Source organism: Neocloeon triangulifer, unplaced genomic scaffold (assembly GCF_031216515.1).
Source record: "Neocloeon triangulifer isolate White Clay Creek 2 clone unplaced genomic scaffold, ASM3121651v1 ptg000012l, whole genome shotgun sequence".
Lineage (NCBI taxonomy): Eukaryota > Metazoa > Arthropoda > Insecta > Ephemeroptera > Baetidae > Neocloeon > Neocloeon triangulifer.
The window spans coordinates 14,351,288-14,371,673 of record NW_026775554.1 but is presented as its reverse complement, the minus strand read 5'-3'; the positions used below and the strand labels follow the sequence as shown (position 1 = coordinate 14,371,673).

General features: G+C 43.6%; 4 protein-coding genes across 8 annotated transcripts in view; 1 reads left to right on the top strand and 3 right to left on the bottom strand.

Moving 5' to 3' along the window:
- LOC132196792 (spindle assembly abnormal protein 6 homolog) overlaps positions 1–10,710 on the bottom strand; it is a 15,980-nt gene extending 5,270 nt beyond the window's left edge. The window contains exons 1-10 of one of the 4 annotated variants that reach the window (XM_059619678.1): positions 10,568–10,710; positions 8,640–10,491; positions 8,309–8,560; positions 7,899–8,243; positions 7,653–7,838; positions 7,438–7,595; positions 7,222–7,381; positions 6,751–7,171; positions 6,472–6,700; positions 6,107–6,409 (exon numbers count right to left, since the gene is read on the bottom strand). In XM_059619678.1, the coding sequence (XP_059475661.1) occupies positions 6,181–6,409; positions 6,472–6,700; positions 6,751–7,171; positions 7,222–7,381; positions 7,438–7,595; positions 7,653–7,838; positions 7,899–8,243; positions 8,309–8,464 (1,884 nt within the window). In that variant the 5' untranslated portion in view covers positions 8,465–8,560; positions 8,640–10,491; positions 10,568–10,710 and the 3' untranslated portion in view covers positions 6,107–6,180. Of the gene's footprint in view, positions 1–4,160; positions 4,301–6,106; positions 6,410–6,471; positions 6,701–6,750; positions 7,172–7,221; positions 7,382–7,437; positions 7,596–7,652; positions 7,839–7,898; positions 8,244–8,308; positions 10,492–10,567 lie in introns of those variants that run through there. The other 3 variants (XM_059619679.1, XM_059619677.1, XM_059619676.1) reach the window with 3 other exon arrangements.
- LOC132196795 (zinc transporter ZIP11-like) lies at positions 1,588–4,275 on the bottom strand. Its single transcript, XM_059619681.1, has one exon. It carries the CDS (start codon positions 4,273–4,275, stop codon positions 3,349–3,351), a length of 927 nt encoding a protein of 308 aa, XP_059475664.1. The 3' UTR covers positions 1,588–3,348.
- Positions 10,362–20,380, top strand: LOC132196326 (uncharacterized). The gene is made up of 3 exons (XM_059618889.1): positions 10,362–11,463; positions 11,538–17,231; positions 17,404–20,380. Exons 1-2 carry the CDS (start codon positions 10,362–10,364, stop codon positions 16,019–16,021), a joined length of 5,586 nt encoding a protein of 1,861 aa, XP_059474872.1. The 3' UTR covers positions 16,022–17,231; positions 17,404–20,380.
- On the bottom strand, positions 18,792–20,386 carry LOC132196797 (uncharacterized). 2 transcript variants are annotated; one of them, XM_059619686.1, is made up of 3 exons: positions 19,800–20,386; positions 19,182–19,706; positions 18,792–19,122 (listed from the first exon to the last, which is right to left on the bottom strand). In XM_059619686.1, the coding sequence occupies exons 2-3, from the start codon at positions 19,352–19,354 to the stop codon at positions 18,981–18,983; spliced, it is 315 nt and encodes a 104-aa protein (XP_059475669.1). In that variant the 5' UTR covers positions 19,355–19,706; positions 19,800–20,386; the 3' UTR covers positions 18,792–18,980. The 2 variants fall into 2 exon arrangements, with proteins under 2 accessions (XP_059475669.1, XP_059475668.1); XM_059619685.1 differs by lacking the exon at positions 19,800–20,386 and having other exon boundaries at positions 19,182–19,420; positions 19,504–19,792.

Below are 20,386 nucleotides of genomic sequence, written 5' to 3'. Positions count from 1 at the left end.
TTTTGATTCTCTAAAGTTTTATTTGTAGAAAACGTTTTGTCGTCTATACGAGAGCGCGGCTCTTATGCCCAGGACGTCTCACTCAGCTCTTATCGGGCGCTCCTCTATTTTATCAGCAAGTGCTATCGTAAGAGCTCGACTAATTTAACTATATTGTGGACCCTACTTAATTAACTGCATTTTTTCAAGCAGAGGCTTTTGCATACCAATCTGTTTAGATATCATATTCAAACTTTTTAATTTCATAAATTATTAAAATAAAAAAATTACAATATTGCAATTTTTTGCAAGACTAAGCCAAGATTCAAAACACTCGAGTTTTTAATTTTCCATTTTGTGATATTTTTGGCAGTGTTTAAAAAAATGATTTTAATTTAATTTCCAAAAAATGTTTATAACAAGTTTATTTAGAGGTCACCATAAAATTCTGAGTTTTTATTTTTATTTCCAAATGAAAATAGTATTTTGTCGTTTATGACAATCACAATTTTTTTAAATGTTACAATTTTTTTCTTTGCAAGATACTCATGGACCAATGGTAAAATACTCAATATTTCTCTCAATCCATTGGCTAAAGATCGCAGAAATTCGCAAACTGGAATTTGCCGGTTTTTCTGAGCACAAGCGGCGAGATTTGCGAGTTTGTAGCCTAGCAACTGAGAGTGGGCTCTTGTGAGAGGCTCAAGGGGCGTCTCTCGTAATGCAAAATGCATATATGTGCCGTCCGCGGGGGCAATTATTGCGATGCAGCTTGTGCAAATCCGCCGCGAGTGCACCTACCGCAATGAAAGGGGTAACGAGACAGCTAGAGTGGCTACTGGCTAGTGGCATTAATGGGCACAATCAAAGGCGCAATTAACATTCGGTGGGTGTGCTGTGTGCATGAGCACGGGAATAATTGTGTTCCTCCGTTTCAGTTATTAAAAAGTCGTTAGGAACAAACAAAGGAGAGCCAAGGCCAGGGCGATTTGGCGTCATCATCATCGAGAGATCACATGTGGCCTTGGGGGTCAACTCGCGCCAACCCAGCCGCCCAAATTTATCGTGTGATTCTGATTGCAAGTCGCCGAAATGATAATATTCAATTTGACACCATCGCCGCGGACCTTAATTGCATTACGCCCAATCGATTTGACCCGCCATATACCAGGTCATACTCAATTTGGTAGTGTCGGGAACTTGGCAACTGCGAATTTTCTACGGGTCAAAACACGCACTGTTGCTGCCCATTAGACCGATTGGGTTGGAGTTTATGCTCGTTAAGCCAGACAATTTAATGACCTTTAAAGTGTTTTGTTCCCGTTGACGATGGCTCCATTTGTGGCTGAATGAATAAGACCTCTTAAGCTAAGGGTCAACAAACTTTGTTTGGCACAAAATTTTGAATTATTTGTTTGATACTGAATATCTAGTCGAAATTAATTAAATTCTTACAAAACATAAAAGAAAACCTCTTCTTATTAGAGAGAAACTACCAAAGCTAAAAATTGGTTTAAATTACCAAAATAAAAAGCTTTATAAATATTCAGTTACTTTAGGTGCAACATAGAGGAATTAATAAAAACAAAGTGTATGAAAAAATGGGCAGTTAAATTTTATAAATTTATTATTGCATAATTTTATTTCTATATAATAAGTGCAATAACAAAGAATTGTTTAAAATCAGTTTACAGAGATAAATTAAAATAAATCCGAGTGATGTTCATACACTTACAAGTTTTCGCTCTTTGAATATTCCAAATCAATTTTTTTTTAGTAAGAGGAAAAAATCTGCGACTCATTTTTAATGCTAATACAATATAGCAATATTGAAGGACATGCAGAGTAATTTATCGGCATTCATATAGGTGGGAAGCCAATAATTTTCGTCTAAACTCAGCGGCGACAGAGTAGAAACGGCGTGAAAGCGAATCGTGCCTCTCTTCGGTCCAATCAGACGCCGCGCGAGCCTCTGACCATTGGACAGGTTTGATATATAATGAATAAATTATCTAGGGAATCTTAGTCGGAGTAAAAATAAAAGAAGAACTTCGGCTCAAGAAAAAGCTGCTGGGTTGGGTATCTTGTTTCTTGTATGGCAAAATATAGGAAACCGCTCTATAAATTTAAAAGCTCTCTGAAATTTCACGTTCTTACAAAATGAAACCTTTTAGCCGTTTCCAAATAAAACGTTATGCAAATTTACGTGAATAGCAACAGAAATGATCAAATCATAATTTTTTATCACATTCACGAGGACAGGGGAACTTGCAAGTGGAATTTCTATTCGAGCAAATGTTGAATAAAAATTAAAAAGCACTTGAAACTTGAATCCTGGAGCACACGTCAATTACGTTTTAATTGAAATGGTTTTCATTATCAGATGTAAGGCAATGATGTACGATTGATATCTTTAAGAAGTACGACAAACACAAGCGGCAAAGTTGGAAAAAAATCTGTAGATGTTTGACCTTGTTAATGGAAAAAAAATATTCATTCTAATTGTATGTACGCGGACTATGTTCTATCTGATAGAGCTATACAGCATTAATTTATCATGCTTGTTGGCACGATTAGTGATTTTGGGTGTGATTCATTATGTGTGTGTTTGTCAGCTTACGCGCCCATAAAAGAGCTATAAAATTCGATCGTAAAAATGCAACAGTGGCACGCGTCCTCCTCTAATATATGTATAATTTGAATATGTCTCACTTCGCGCCCAATCTGTTTTTTGTTTTCATTCCTGTGACCGCCCCGCTGCATATACAGCGATCAAGTGACCAGCGATAGTAAAACGTATTTGTTGTGGTGCAATAAAGGCAGCCACAAATGCCATAAAACGGCAGTAAACGGAAACCACTGACCTATCTCAATAGGACACACAGAGTTAATCTAGGATCACAGATTGAATTTGAAAAAAGTTCAAAATGAAATTACAAGGATTCAGAAATTGATATATGCTTCAAATGTAAATACTTGGAATGAAACTATATATTACATAAATATTAAATTATTAAAAATTTATTTTTCATTTAAAAAAAAAATGGTAATTAAGACATTTTATATTTTAAATGGTATAATTCAAAAATCAATATTATCTCCATATTTGTGTACAGTAAATTTCATCATGCAGTGATTGTGATTGATTGTATAATAATCTATGAAATTTTAAAATTATAATTAATTTTATACTTGAAATAAAAAAATTTACACTACAAGCTTCAATAAAATAATGAAAAACAATGATTAAGCGGGAGCTATAGTAAGAATAATAAATAATAATTGTTAACAAACGTGGAACTGTTAATTTACAACATACAAAAAAATCGTGAGGGCGATGAGGGGCGAGTGTTGTAAGAATGAAGCCGTTCAGCCAAGTCCGACATCTAGGGCCATCATCAACGTGAAACCCACGATTCCACCCCAAGTCGCTAATCGGCCGCTATTCCCCGAGTTAGCCTCGGGCACAATATCGTCAAGCACCACGTAGATCATGGCACCTGCTGCGAAGGAGAGGGCGTAGGGCAGCAAAGGGGAAGCGACCTGGACAGTGGCCGCACCCAATATACCCGCCAAGGGCTCCACCATGCCACTGAGCTGACCGTACCATAAACTGCGTGCAATGGAAACACCTGCACCGTGGAGTGGCAGACTGACAGCAAGGCCTTCAGGGAAATTCTGCAGGCCAATTCCAATGGCGAGATTCCTTGCATTTTCAAAGGTTGCAGAGGGAGACTGTCCAACGGCTCCAAAACTCATTCCCACTGCAAGCCCTTCAGGGATATTATGAACTGTAATAGCAATAATAAGCAGCACAATCCTTTTCCACCTTTTGTTTCCAGATGCTGCAAGAGTTGCCTGATCAACTTGGTCTTGAGCCACGTCAACAATGGATGCTTCGGATGGATTATTGTCCAGGCCACTTGTGACTGGTCCACTTGCTTCGTCACAGAAGTCGGCAGGCTTGAGTATCGGAGTGCCAAATTTGGCCAGTAAGAGATCGGTACTGAAGACGAAGAATGCGCCGATGAGGAAGCCGACAACCACCGGCACAAACGTCCACTGACCATCAGAGCCGTACAGTCCGGAGACCTGGGCTATCTCGATGGCCGGCGCCAGCAGCGACCAGAAGGACGCGGCCGTCATCACGCCGGCCGCGAAGCCCAGGGCGGCGTCCAGCAGTTTTCGCTGCGCTCCTCGGAAGAAGATGACGAGAGCAGCCCCCGCGGCTGTCATTCCCCAGGTGAAGAGGGTGCCGAGGGCGGCTTGCGCCAGTGGATCGAGGCCCTCGATCATCGCTGCTGGCCAACTGACACCAATTCTATTCGAAAACGAAGATTAGAAACTGGCCATGCTGACAACGTGATCAGCACTGATTGTGGCTATAATGGTATCATGCCTATGTTTTTATACTAATTATAAATTTTTTAGCACCGTTCCTTTAACCGCGGCACTGGGCTTGTTGAAATTAAAATAAGGAAAGTCTGGAAGAGATTTAATCTTTGTTGCGCTTTGTTGAAACGAGATAAAAATCTCTCTTTGCTTTTACGAGATTAAATAAAAATAAGGAAGGCAATTGTTAAAATGTGTTCGGCACTTTTGCATTGGAAGCGAGAAACCAGTCTTTAAAAAATAGTTGTTTGTGAGCTTAGCATTAAAAAAATAACCAAAATGTAAAGATTGAGTGCCGAAAGGCGTCACACAATAATAAATTTTGTTCGAAGGTGAACTGGGAGATCAGGGTGAAAATTTAGCTTTTTTTTTGCTTCAGGTTCAGTCTCTCTACACAAGTCTCGTTTTATGCATAATAATATAATATCAAGTAGGCGTATAAAATATAATCGAAGCACGCAAATATATTTTTTACGTGGGCTGCTTTTCTCATTCCGTATCCGCGGTGCCTTTGTTTATATGTTAATAAGACATTTTTTTTTATAAATCTTGTACATAAATAATTAGAAATATAATTTTCTTCCAGAAATAAATGTCAGAAATTTAATGAAAATTTAAAACAGTCCGTTTACTATAAACTCTGCGATTATTTATTACTTCGTAACACTTCGTAAGTTTTATTTGTCTAAAAGATAGATAAATTCCGTTCAGGCTGAGGCAGGCTGAGGTGCTGCTTTTATATAAGGTAAAGACTCTACCCAAATCTCGATTTATGCAATTATAGGCGTAATGAGACTATAAATGGCTAAAATAAATTATTCCCACATTCTTTATTTGATCCTCCCGCGGAGTCTGTTTTATTATTAATAAGACATCTTTTTTAATATATTTTAGCATGAAAATAAATATATGAATTACTTTTCTTCCAGGAAAAATGTCAGCAACTCATGGCTATTTTACTGAAATACTCAGAATTCTATATTTATTTTATAGATTTAATTTTCTAATGGCCAAGTTCCGTTCAGACTGGCGCTGCTTTGATGCAAGTGCGTTAGATAATGAGCACGTAATTTGATATGGCGCGTCGATTAAGGCTGCATGGGAATAATGTGCGTGGCTGGTTGCTCAACCCTGGTTAGCATGCACAAGAGAAGCAGCGTGTGTTGTTAGTAGGAAATCCGCTATCAGGCTATTGTCAGCGCCTAATCATTCCCGCTGGGCAAATAACTCGCGAGCTATGGTATATTTTAAATCAGCCTGAATTGGTCCACTGCACAAAGGGTCCCCCAATTCAAGAGTTGCCATTGCAATTTACACGCCCAATTTTGTTGGAGTGAATCTTTTTGTGAAGCTTTCAATTGCGCTTCGTTGGTTGTGACGCAGTTCGATTTGATGAATTTTTTTTTTAATATATTGCAATTAAAAATTGTATTGCTAGTCATTTTTTTTCTGAAATAATATTTTGTTTGTATTAATAAATGAGTCTTTTAAAATTAAAAAAGCCTTTTTAGCCTGACTGCAAGATATTAAAATCAAATTAATTTATTTTTAGAAACAATAACGAGGAAGAAAAGCTTTAGTAAAACATGTCTTATGTTGAGCTTATTTTTCTTTGGTGTAAAAATATGACCATGGTTTATAGTTAATAAAATTATATTTCCAATGTAGCTGTAGCTCGCCAATAATAATTGCACATGACGCAACAAATTAATTAACACTTATGATGAATAAATACCTTGGCATTTGAAGACTCATTCACTCCACCCACTCTTTCAAAACTACACACTGTTGTCCTTGGGGGCTGCGTTGCTATGCTGACTTGGGGAAGTAGGCCGAGAGAATGTCAGACCGCTTTACTGCTGGGGTTGTTGCCGTAGGGTTGTATCTCGACTTGGGGGGCTCTCTGGCCTTTTGGGGCTTTCTTGCATCTCCAGAGGCACTGGAATGGGATCGAGACTCACTCTCTTGCTCCAACAGAGGAGTCAAGGGAGTTTTCTCCATCGGTCGATATGACCCCAGAGGATCGGTGAGACCTAACCTAAAAATTAAATATAATTTAGACACAACAGCATTTATTAATAAACGTTTTATAATTATTACTTCTGGCGAAGTTCTGCTTGAGTTCTGATGTTTTCCTTCTGTCTCATTAGGAAGTGCTCAGCGCTGTTTTCCATAGGCTGCACAGAGCTGGTACCGAAAAAGCCAGATGGTCCAGAACCACCCGAGATCATAGGAGTCGAAGTCATAGGGGCCATTAGGGAGGTGGGCATTATGGACTTGAGAGTTCTTCCGTCTGCCTCTTTTACTTGTTTTGTCAGATACCCAATGACTGCAATGATTCGAATAATAATTTATGTTTACAAACTCTTCGTCACTCACCTTGCTCATTATTCCTGATAATAAGATCCTTTCCTTTCAGATTTTCTGCAGCTTTTTCCAGCTCCTCTTTGAGTTTGCCAGTTTCTTCCTCATGTGTAGCCAAACTAGATTCGAGTTTTGTAACTCTGTTCTTCAGATCTGCAATCTCTTTTTCCCGAGCCTCAAGCAAACTCTCTTGTTTGAGAGCCACTTCTGTCCTCAATTTAACTTTAGCACTCAGATTTTGGATCTCGTTCAACTGCTTTGTGATAATCTCATTGGCTTTGACCATTTCACTCTGTAGCTGCTGAAGAGAGGCCTTCTTGGTACCGACCGACGCTTCCATGTTTGCAATTTTTGCTTCCAGTTCGTTTTTCCGTTCTGTCGTCAACTGCAAAACTTCTTGTTGCTGCTCCAGCAGTGCCAACTTTGACTTCAGTTCCTTCAAGCGTCAAAATAAAAAAAAAACTCAGTCAATAAATAAATATTTACTTGTTCCAAAACAGCCAGTTTAGTTTTTAAAGAGTTCATAGATTCATCTTTTTTATGGTAATCCATGTCAATTTGTGAATTTTGTTTCCTCAGCGTGACCACCTCCTTTTGTGCAGCTTTTAATTCTTTTTGAGTGCTATCCGCTAATTTAGCAAGATCCCTAATGAAAGTTTTTATTAGTTTTGGTTCCATTTGAACTTATTAATAGAGATGTACCTGACATTGTTTTCCGTGTTCATTAATTTTTCTGAGAGCAGGGTGTTCCGCAACTTCACTTCAGACAACTGGTCTTCCAATATTTTGACCTCTTGAACCTTGGTTGCCTCCATCTCTTGTCTCTCTTTATCCATTCTGCTTTGCCACTCCATGTGAGCCTAGATATAAAATTCCTGAATGTTCGTATTACTTTTTAAATTGACTAAAATATTCACCCTTGTCAAATTTTCACGAGCCTCTGCTGCTTCATGAATTACTCTTTGCTCTAAACTATCCTTCTCCTCTTTTAGTTGTTGCCGATTTCTTTCTAACTCCTGATCCTTTGCTTCCAGCTTATCGTAAGCCACACTCAGCATTTGCTGCTTTTGCTCCAAAATATTGTTTATATTTCTCAATGAATCCTATAGAGTTGAGAATTAATATAAAAACAATTTTCCAATTAAAAATTAAACTTAACATACTTTTAAATTATGAATTTTTAGAGCCATGTGTTTCTTGATGTCAGCGCTTGAGCCTTCAATCATTTTTAGCGACAAGTGGCACAAGTGCTTGAACTCATTCGTCTCCATGAACTCGAGTCTCGTGTTCTTCAGGTCCTCGTTGAGCACTAGGCTGAATCTGTTGCCCTGAGTATACTTTGAAGAAGACGAACACTCATCGAGTAGTCGCACCACTTGGTTAGCAAAGTTGTCAAAGTCGACAATAAGACCTTGTTCCATTCGGAGAATTTTGAAATCTTCAACTGTCAGCGACAGCAGGAATAAAAAGTATGGGTCATCGTCATCTGTTATTTGCAGACTCAAAATCTAAAGCATCAGATTTAAGGACAAAGTTGAATGAAAAAAACGCACAAAGACATAAATTAATCAACCTGTCTACCCAAAGGGCCATTTCCGGAGAGCAGGTCAAGATCTATGCGCAGATCCCTCTGCCGTTCTTCGGAATCCCTGTTTTTCACGTATACCCTTTTTATCTTAGAATACACGGAATAAAATTTTCCGTCTTCTCCTTGAAGCTCAAGGTCCATTTTAAATTAATCTCGTCAAAAATCACGCGGCAGAGTATCAGCAGAAACAGACAGGAGTTATTACATATAAATGTAGTTGAAGATTTCTTGGAAGATCTAACAATTGAAAAAAAGATCAGATTATACATTAATCATGCAATTAATAAGCTTATTAAGTTTCATGTAAAATACATACCGGCTCATTAAAGGTTTAACGTCACTTTATTTGGAAAAAACATTTTATTTTCAAATGATTCTTCAACAGGTAAACAAAACCAACAACAGCTTGAACAGCTGCTGCTGCGGTTGACATTACCCTCCCGCCAAAAATGCGATCATCCAAGCCAGATTCTTGGTCAGATTCAAGCGTTTGGCAACACCTTCAAGCCACCTATTGGTGTTTTTGGAACTACCAGGTTCTTTTTTGCAGTCCAGAGAGTTAAGAGTTAATTAATGCATAATTGACGTGACCCTCCCTTAGGCCGGCCATTGACCTGGCCGTCTACGGACCGCCGAGAGACTGACCGCCGCAGATTCAACATCGCGAGCACTACGTAATTAATTAAAGGCCATTCCATATTTAAATAAAAATAATTTAGAGAGTCCTGTATATGTTTAAAGTCAATTCCCGCCGAACATTTGTAAAAACCGCGTTGTAACTGAAACACTTAAACTCAAAAAGTTCTCGAGCGCGCCTACTTCCGCGGCGCCACTGACTTCCGCGTCCCTACCTGGCGTGCTGACGCCAGGTTGGGCGCCAACGGACAAGTCAGACAGCCTGGGAGACTCAAGCCGTTCAGACGTATATCACTTTTGCTCTAAAACCGCCATATTGCCCAACCACACTAGCATCACAACTCCGGTAATAATTCTCAATCAGCCCAAATCACCCCTTTTAAAGACTCTCTCTCATTTAAATTAAGTAATTTTAATTAATCAGGCCTATTTATTAGAACATATTTTAAACTTAATTAATAATAAACTTGTAATTGTTAGACTTAAGAAAATATAACCTTAACTACTATTATTAAATTTAAACCCTTTGTGTAGTAATTGAAGTTAAGCAACCCTGAATTAAGCAATAGAGAATAAATTAAAATAAGAGAATTAACTTGATTTAATTAAAAGATTTTAAGATAAATAAGTTAAACTTTGGCCAACACGTGTCCCCACGTGTTGAGGTTAAGATCTTAAATTAAAGCCTAGAATAATCTCAGATTAAAGCTTAACTTAAGGATAAATTAAGAAGAACAGGATAATAAAGATAAATTAAGGAATTAGTTATTTAAAGTGAAACTCAAACTAGTCAAACTTAAAAGTCAAATGAAGAGACAATTAGATAAAGACCGAAGGCCAATTATTCCCCAAAACCCAATAGTAAGCCGAAACTTAAATTAAAACCCAAATGAGTTCTCCCCGGCCAGTCTCCAGCTCTGGTTAAATTTTGACGCGCTCGGATGGAACTTGCTGATTAATTCAAAGTGTCGTGTGGTTACACGACAGATTTGGTGTCAGGTGTGGGGTGCTGAATTGTGCCCCAAGAGGAACGTCCCACTGCAGAAGGACTCATCCGTACCAAAAGCTCCATCCGACCTCATCCCGTTCCGGACGCTGGTTCCGCATCTGAAGTCAGCCGTTTGCTCTCACCCTTAGGACGGGACGCCGTTGCTACCCTGGAGGCACCTGCCGAGCTGACTTGCCAGAGCTGTTAAAGTTAAGTTCCCTTTTGCTAGAGACTTTAACCAAGTTGCATTTTTTTTTTCTATTTTCGCGAGTATTGAATGAATTCACACCGAATTAAAGATAAAATTTAAATTCAGGGCTCTGATTGAGAGCATTTTATTGCACTTGGGTAAATCTCACCTCTTTTATCTTTTGTGGCTATTCGCGCGCGCAACTGTACCTACTCACCATCAAGATGAGCTCGCTCCTCATGGATTTCGACCCCTTCCTCGTCAACACGGTCGATGCAGACAAGGCCGCAGATGAGGCACACGGCGCCTCCGCCGCAGCCAAGGCAACCGCCGCCATCCTCAACAAGCAGTTTGCTGGAATGCGAATCAATCACTACGGAGACGAGCATGGCACGACCTTGCCGCTCTTCATCCAAAGCATCAAGCGTACCAAGTACAGCTGCCCTGGCATCACGGAAGGTGAACTCGTCAATCTGGCCATCAGCAACCTCACCGGCGCAGCTTTTGACTTTGCCACCGAACTGAAGACCGAGGGGCTGACCCTCGAGAAGCTGAAGAAGGCCCTCGCAGACAAATTCGAGCAGGCAGCCGACTACTTGAGCCTGAAGAGCTCCTTCGAGCGCCTGAAACAGGAAGAATGGGAAAATGTGAAACAGTTCTACCTTCGCTTGGAGGCAGCCGCCAACAGAATGCTGAGGGCTCGCAACCCACATGCTGAGGAAACTGAGAACGTCAAAAAGCACTACCTGGAGGAGGAGATGAAGCGCCAGTTCTTCGCAGGTCTCCACGACAACATTGCAACTGCCCTCCAGATCAGCAGTGCTGAAACATTGGAAGATATGTTGAAAACAGCCATCAAGTTTGAAGCTGGAAGGAGACAGAGGAAGAGCAGGAGCCAAACAACTGACCTGGTAGCCGCAGTCACCGAAGCCATCCTTGCCGCAACCGGCACCAGCTCCGTGAGCCAACAGCAAACGGCCCCAGCCTCCGCTGCCTCCCAACAGCAGCAGCAGCATGTCTCTCTTCAGCAGCTCCTCCAGCAACAGGGAGCCCAGGCAGCGCCCCAACTGCCCCAGAGCGTCCCCAACCTGTTCAATCAGCAGCCGCAGAATTTCTGGCCCCAAATGCAGGCACCTCTTGCGCAGCACTCCGTCAACTACGCAGGCACACCGCCCCAGCAGCAAGGAAGGCGGAACTCAAATGCAGGAGGAAACCAGCCTCGGAACCTGAAAGGAGGAAAATGTTTCAGATGTGGACAGTTCGGACACATGGTCAAGGACTGTCAGAAGCCCTGCTCGTACTGCTTCAAGCCCGGCCACAGCCTGGGTTCCTGCCCCTTGATGCCGTGCCGTCTTTGCAACCAGCTGGGACACCTGCCTAACAACTGTCCACTGGTTCAGGCGCAGCAGGGAGGACAAGGAGCTCCAATCAACCAGTCTCAGCCAAAAAACTCGCAGCAGTAGGCGGCGCTGACGCCGCCCTCCAGTCCTTCCTCAACATACATGCCGTCCAGCCACGCCCTGGCCGCATCCTCTGGGTCCAGAGAGGGCGCGTCCGCATCCCCATGATGGTCGACAGTGGCAGCGCAATCACCATCCTGCGCTATGACCTGGCGAAGCGACTGGGGCTGGACCTGAAACCGTGTCACATTAAATTTGGCTGCGCAAATGGCACGGGCATGCAAGTTAGAGGGAGCACCGATTTCAAGTTCACTGTTTTGGGGAGAAATATTACACACACCTGCGTGGTCGTAGATGTCACTGGCGTTGGCTACCAGGCCCTCCTCGGACTCGATTTTCTGCACCAGCACCAAGCCGTCAGTGACCACGCTCACAACAGACTCCACTTCCCATGGGCTACCGCTGAGCTGGACGCCAACACCGGCCATCTGGAGGCGCAAGTCACTATGGTGGACAAAAGACCTGAGCGGGACAACGAGCACGAGCTGGAGTTCTTTCCTGTTGTCGCCCCGCGAGATGAGCTGGTTCGAGAGCTGAGCTGCACCGCCGTAGAAGTTGTCTCCGGACTGGCCGAAGGCACCGACGTGCTCGTTCTCACTGAAAGCCCCGGAGTCAGCTGTCCAGCGGTCCCGATGGTCACCAAGGTGGAGCGCGGTGGCCGAATTTCAATCCTGCTCAGCAACCCTGAAACAAGTCCATTTCTCGTTAAAGCAGGAAAAATTGAAGGAATATTGGTGGCTAAAATTGGCACAGATTACAAAATTGAAGAAGAAGAAGTCGAGCAAGAAAAAGAGCCAAAACCACCTGACCCGCCAGCCGAGTGCGAAAATCTGATCAATTTGTGCACCGAAGAGGAGAGACATGAGCCGCCTTTCCTGCCCAACCCTGTCGGTCAGCCACTCACAGACGAACAACGCCTTGCCCAGTTCGATTTCAACGGCGTTGACCCTGAGCACCTGCCAACCCTGAAGGCCCTCATCCTCAAAAACATTGACGTTTTCGCCTTCAGTGACTCACAGCTGGGCTGCACCGACATGCTGACACACAAGATCGACACGGGCAACGCAGAGCCGGTGAAAATTCGCCCATATCGAGTGCCGATGGCCATGCGAGAAGTGATGGAGGCCGCGGTGCGAGACATGAGGCGCCAGGGAGTCATCGAGCCTGCCAACAGCCCCTGGAGCGCACCAATGATCATGGTGGCAAGGCGCGGTCCAGACGGAGAGGTCATCAAGTACCGACCCTGCATTGATTGGAGAGGATTAAATGCGGTGACGAAAAAGAGAGTTTACCCTTTGCCGCACATCCAGGACGTCTTGGACTCTCTGCAAGGCAGCAAATTCTTCTCCACTCTTGACCTGGACAGCGGCTACTGGCAGATACCAATGGACGAGGCGTCCAAGGAGAAGACGGCCTTTTCAACGCCCTTCGGACAATTTCAATGTCTTCGAATGGGGTTTGGGCTTGTTAATGGACCGTCTGACTTTTCTGCCCTGATGGACGCAGTCTTCAGAAACAAACGCAAGGGGGTGGTCAACTACATGGACGACGTGGTGGCCGGGACAGCACTCCTCTGCGAACACTGGGACGTCCTGCAATACATCTTTGACCGACTGAGAGAAGCAAAGTTGAAGCTCAAACCAGCAAAGTGCTTCTTCTTGCGCCAAGAAGTCTCAATTTTGGGACACAGAGTGAGCGCCCTTGGCTCCAAGCCAGACAACAAAAACGTTCAGGCCATCGTCCGCTTCCCCGTCCCAACAGAGAAGCGAGCCCTGAGGAGCTGGGTCGGCATGGTGAACTACTTCCGCCGCTACATTCCCAAGTTCTCTGGCCTCATCAAGGTCCTCACTGACCTGCTGAAGGAGGACGAGCCCTTCGTCTGGAACGAGGAACGCCAAACGGCCTTCGAACACACAAAAGCCCTGCTGCACAGCGAGCCGCTCCTCCGCCTGCCAGACATGAGCAAGCCCTTCGTCCTCAGCACTGACGCCTCTGGCTTTGCCCTTGGCGCCGCCCTTGAGCAGGACTTCGAAGACGGCCGCCACCCAGTTGGTTTTGCCAGCCAAAAACTGAAAAAGGCAGAACTGAATTACCACACAACAGAAAGAGAATGCCTTGCAGTGCTCTTCGGCGTCCGAGCCTTTGATGTCTACTTGAGAGGGCGCCATTTCATTCTGCAAACTGACCATGAATGTCTCAAGTGGCTTTTGAGCACCAGCAGAGTCAAAGGAGGCAAACTCGCAAGGTGGGCAGTCGAGCTGGCGGAGTATGACTTCACCGTCCAAGTCGTCCCTGGCAGCAAGAACACCGTCGCCGACGCTCTCTCCCGCGTAGAAATCAATTCAGTCATGCAGACCACTCAGGAGCCAGCTGTCAAGGACGAAATCGCAAAAATCTGGGACAGAAAAACAATTTTGGCGGCTCAGAAAAGTGACAGCCACTGCTCCAGAGTGATGAGCACACTGAAAAACGCACCAGAAGCTGAAATCAGCCCATACTTTGTAGACCAGGATGGCCTCCTCTACTTCAGAGACCTTGAGGGGCCACGCCTTTGTGTACCAGAAGAAATGAGGCCACGAGTGTTGGAGGTCTGCCACAATCTGCCAACTGGTGCACACAAAGGAGGCTTCAGGATGTTCTACGACATCAGAAAACGGTTCTACTGGCCTGGATGGCACCGAGACGTTCGCCAGCACTGCGTCCTCTGCATGTCCTGCGTGCAGAAAAAGGGTAAAAATATGCAGCCTGTGCTTAACAGACCAGTAGCCCCAGTCGTCTGGCGCCTGCAGAGAATCGCCATCGACGTTAAAGGTCCACTCCCCTTGAGCAAGAAACGCAACAGGTACATTCTGACCTTCGTGGACCACTTCACACACTACCCTGAAGCAGCAGCAGTTGCGAATACTGATGCCCCAACCGTCGCATGGCACCTGGTGGACAAAATAATATCTCGTTACGGTGTCCCACTTGAAATGCTTACCGACAGAGGAACCAACTTCACGTCCGCAGTCATCGCAGCAGTTGCAAAACTCTTAAAAATGAAGCAAATCTTCACTTCACCTTATCACCCTGAAGGAAATGGCCTCCTAGAGAGGAGCCACCAAACTTATGGAAGTTTTATCAATCAGTTCTGCAGCAATGGACAGGGAGACTGGGAAGAAAATCTGCCATTTGCTCTCATGGCCATCAGAACAAGTCCGAATCGCACCACGCAGACAACACCAAGCATGATGATGCTGGGGAGAGACATTGAGTTACCATGGGAGGACATAACTTACCCAAAGGAGAAAGTGTCTTTCCATGACGCAAAAGATCCCAGCGTCGTCGTGGACCAACTGAGAGCTCGCCTGGCGACCACTCATGCAGCAGCATTGCAGTTCAGCGAAGAGGCAAAAGAGGCATACACTTGCCGAGGGCCTCTGCCTTCCTTCTCACCGGGTGACTTGGTCCTGCGCAAAGAAATGCGCCCTGGAAAGAAAGGAAAAGATGGTGATAAATGGCGAGGCCCCTACGTAGTTCTCCATCGGAGAAGTGACGTTACTTACGACTTAAAATTATTGAACCCAGATGAGAGAGAGCAAGTCGAATGCACAGTACACGTCAGCCATCTCAGACCAAAAGGGAGCCTTGCACAACTTGTGATCGGAGCACCCTTTGCTTTTTCTTCTGACGTCACACCAGTTAATGACAATGCTGGAGCTTCCGGGAGTGCAGCTGATCCAGCGAGCACAATCACAGGGAGGTCTGACACAGGGCCCGTGTCAGGTCAAACTTCCAGTAGCACTCCTGAAACCTCAAGCCAGTCAGAAACACAGAGCAAGAGAAATGCAAGTGCCTTACCTCCAGACGAGAGCACCGGGGAGGCGCCGACACACAAAGAGTCATCCATCGAGGAGCACCACACAGAATCTGGCTCTTCAATTGCCACCAGCAGTCCCTCGGACACGGCAGACAAAGGCCAGCAGGCCGACCTCCTCGGCTGTGACGAACATGCCATGGATGGCCCACCTCCGATGGTGCCAATTCAGTCTTCAACTGGTCTGCAAAATAAATCGTCGATGCAGCCGGATAACCACGAGTCAACCGGGGGGCAACGACAGCCCCAGGAAGGAAATCCCAGTCTGGCCAAAAAGACCGGACACTCTGCCTCCTCTGATGATAATCCAGAGTCCACCAGGGGGCAGCCACCGCCTGCAGAAAATTTTCCAAACGCGCCAGCTGGCGCAGGAACCAGCAAAGCTGCCGAGCAACCACCGCCGCCCACACCTCGAAAGCGCGGCCGGCCTCGGAAGGGCGAGGAGAAGGCAAAAGTGCCTGAGCCATTTGCTGAACTCGCCGAATTGGCAGGCCTACACCGTGGGCACCACAATCTGCGAGAGCGCCGACCGCGTCTCCAAGATCCGAATTTTGCTTGGAACCAGTGACGAGGACCTGAAACAAACAAAGAAGAAAAGAAAAATCAGTAAAAGAAAAGGAGCAGTTCAAGAGAGAAGAAAACGCGCCGAATTCCGAATTGCAAATCTGAGCCACATTAGATAAAAGTTGAACCCCTTAGTTAATAAGAATGTATAAATGGAGCGACATTAGCTGAAGTTCTCGCTCAGACTGAATGCGAATAATTAAAGTTTGGGCGACATCAGTTGAAGTTCTCGCCCAACTTAAGTAAATGACTGCGCAAGAGCGAAGGACAAGCGAGTCCGAACTGCAAAATTTGTCGAAAAGATGCAGTTAGAATAATATCAAAATTGTAAATTAATTGTAAAATAGCTTAAAATTTTCAATTGTAAATTCAAAGAAGATGAATTTTTTTAAATTAATTAATAAGCGTATTTTATCTGTGTGTATATAACTTTTGTCAAAGAAAATTCAGAGAAAAATTTAAAATTAATTCTGCCCGCAATTAGCAAAAGAAAATGTTTAAACTCTGAAAAGAATGAATTGATCGTCTCAAACGTGATTAATTAATATGTAATTTAAGGAACACAAACAAATACTCACACTCACTTGTACGAGCAAAACTCTGCCTCCGCCGCCTCCACCCAGCGCTGCCGCCAAAACCGCCATGTGCACCAAATCGCCTGCGGCAATTCGCCAAAAGTCGGCACAGCAGCGCGGCCGCCGACTGCCAGCCGTCGCCCGTCGTCCACAGCCGAGCCACACCGGTCAGACGCGACGCGCCTGACGCCTAGAATCCGCGAAAGTCACCAAGAATTGCGAAAATAATTGCGAAAAAATTTGCATCACTCACCTGTTCGCCGGTCATGCGAAAATCGTCTGCTGCAGCACTGCCAACACAACTCCAAGGAAGAGAGCATTGCTACCAACCAACTCCGTAATGTGGCCGCATGCGACCACGCCTCCGTCAGACCCAACAAAAACAAACACCTCGCCGCTCGCCAATCAAACTTTCCGTCCATCGCTTCTCTTTTGCTCACGGGACAGTGTCCGAAAAAAAAGGCCAACATGGACAACATGGACCTGAGGCGTCTGGCCGACGAATTGGCAGCCCGCATCCAGAACAGACTTCTCGCAGCCCTCCCATCGCGAGAGGAAATTCACGGCATGGTCCTCTCCACCTTGATGACCGTCCAACAAGAGGCACCACCACAGCAACTTTGCTCAACCATTGTAAATGTACATACACACACACACACACACACTTAAATTTAAGTTAAATCAAAATGTAAATAGTCTCAAAGCCAGAATTGGAAAGAGACAAAGAAAAAAAAAAGAAATATGAATAATCTTTGCAAAATGTTTTACTTTGATAAACTGCATCTCTTTCTCACCCATGTGGCCCCTACAGGAACGCCGCCCAGACGAGAGACCGAGGTCAAGGTCGACAAGCCCCTCCAGGAGGCCGAGCCCCAGACGACACTCTAACAACTCGCTGCAGAGCCGGCTCGGGCCCCGGAGACGGAGAGCTTCCCAGTCCTCGGGTCACGTCCGGAAGAGAACCTTGAGCGCCCCGAGGACGGGACGCTGAACCAGGGGGCACTGACGTGACCCTCCCTTAGGCCGGCCATTGACCTGGCCGTCTACGGACCGCCGAGAGACTGACCGCCGCAGATTCAACATCGCGAGCACTACGTAATTAATTAAAGGCCATTCCATATTTAAATAAAAATAATTTAGAGAGTCCTGTATATGTTTAAAGTCAATTCCCGCCGAACATTTGTAAAAACCGCGTTGTAACTGAAACACTTAAACTCAAAAAGTTCTCGAGCGCGCCTACTTCCGCGGCGCCACTGACTTCCGCGTCCCTACCTGGCGTGCTGACGCCAGGTTGGGCGCCAACGGACAAGTCAGACAGCCTGGGAGACTCAAGCCGTTCAGACGTATATCACTTTTGCTCTAAAACCGCCATATTGCCCAACCACACTAGCATCACAACTCCGGTAATAATTCTCAATCAGCCCAAATCACCCCTTTTAAAGACTCTCTCTCATTTAAATTAAGTAATTTTAATTAATCAGGCCTATTTATTAGAACATATTTTAAACTTAATTAATAATAAACTTGTAATTGTTAGACTTAAGAAAATATAACCTTAACTACTATTATTAAATTTAAACCCTTTGTGTAGTAATTGAAGTTAAGCAACCCTGAATTAAGCAATAGAGAATAAATTAAAATAAGAGAATTAACTTGATTTAATTAAAAGATTTTAAGATAAATAAGTTAAACTTTGGCCAACACGTGTCCCCACGTGTTGAGGTTAAGATCTTAAATTAAAGCCTAGAATAATCTCAGATTAAAGCTTAACTTAAGGATAAATTAAGAAGAACAGGATAATAAAGATAAATTAAGGAATTAGTTATTTAAAGTGAAACTCAAACTAGTCAAACTTAAAAGTCAAATGAAGAGACAATTAGATAAAGACCGAAGGCCAATTATTCCCCAAAACCCAATAGTAAGCCGAAACTTAAATTAAAACCCAAATGAGTTCTCCCCGGCCAGTCTCCAGCTCTGGTTAAATTTTGACGCGCTCGGATGGAACTTGCTGATTAATTCAAAGTGTCGTGTGGTTACACGACAATAATATATGATGTAGATGTAACCATACGTAATTATATATATTGCAAATTCAAGAGAATAATTTGAATAAATTGAATTTAATACATTTTTTTTTTAAAATTCTTGTTATTCATACTTCCAAAATAAAACAAAAATTAGCCAAATTTGGATTGCAAATTTTTATATTTTCAATTTAAATTTAACTTGCAAAAGCAATATTATGTATATTTATATTATTATGATACATATATGTGAATAATTTGAATAAAACATTAAGGCTAGGTACAATGGCTAGCTGCTGCTGCAGTTGACAAAAGAAACGCTTGCCACCACCTTGCAGGTGCTGCATTCAGAGGCGGTTCCACTTCACAGCTCCGAGGCCATCTGATCTGTGTCCTTTATTCCTTTGTCTTCGTGCCTCCCTTCCTCGACGTTGCCCATCTTCAATTTACAGGAAGTCAATGCAGCAGGAGGTGCGAGCACAGTGGCACAATGTTGTGACGTGGCGCTGGAAAAAAGGGAATATTAATGTTTAAGTTAAATTATTGTCAAATAACTCTATAATACCAGCTGTCTTTGATCCTCTTATTAGCAGGAGCCTCTTGGTCATTGCTCTCTTCGGCAGTGCGCTTCTGAGACTGGACGTTGCGGTGGTTATTAGCGGCAATATTCTCCAGGCTCGGCACGTTGGCTGGTTCGGCGATCAGGTGTGAAGAGGTGCTGGGCAAAGGCTGAGACATTGGGGGGTGACGCTACCTGGCATAGTAGATGTGTTGGAAGGCAATGCAGCCAGCGGTCCAAGCAAGCTGAAATGTTATTTACTGTGTGAAACGATTGAAAAAGGGAATAATTAAGTTTAAGTCATAATATTTTCAATAATTCTATATACCATGAGCTGTCTTTATTCCTCTTTTCAGCAGAGCGCTTCCTAGACTGGATGTTGCGGTTGGAAATCAGGCAATTCTCTCCAGGCTATAGGTATGATGGCTGGCTGCATGCGAGAAGAAACGCTCATCACAACCTTGCAGGCGCCGCTCAAGCTATAGGAATTGTGTGCGCCATACATCTGCTCTTCAACATTTAACTTTGCCACTGAAATTTAATTTATGTATTATGCAAAACAATCAAAGAGGGGAATATTAAAATTTAAATTATCTTATGACTGTCAAATTTTATTCAATTTACCTGCTGTCCTTAGACGTTCTTCAGAGAGAATTCGGAGATATTTTCACTCGTAGGCCACTTGGAATTCTCCATCTCATCTCAGTGTCCATTTTTTGGCCTATTGGCTGGTCCATCGGTTCCTAACAGGCATTTTACCTCCCTTCCTCAAGGTCTCCTAACTCTCCTGTCTTAAATTTGCAGGAAAAGAATCTATCGTTGTTACCCGACATTTCGTGATCGAGAATTTTGTTTTCAAATTTTGTAACAGACTTTTTGTTCTCTTCTCTGTATTAGTTTAAATTATTGATTGTTGTATCTTTTATCTGTTGGGACTGTTTTGGCTTTTTTCTGTATATGTTAGGTCTCTCTCTTTTAAAGGACACCTTATTGACATAGTAAAATCCAAGTCCTCACAACAATAGAAAGATTTTTGCGATTGTTGGAAGACAATTGAAAATTTGAATCACCATTGTTGTAAATACTTGATTTGACTATGCCAGTAAGGAGTCCTTCAGGATAGTAGAATTTTCTACAATCCTTGTTCTCTTTTTGTGAAGCTTTGAATTGTGCTTCATTTGTTGTGGCACAGTCTGATTTGATGCGATGTT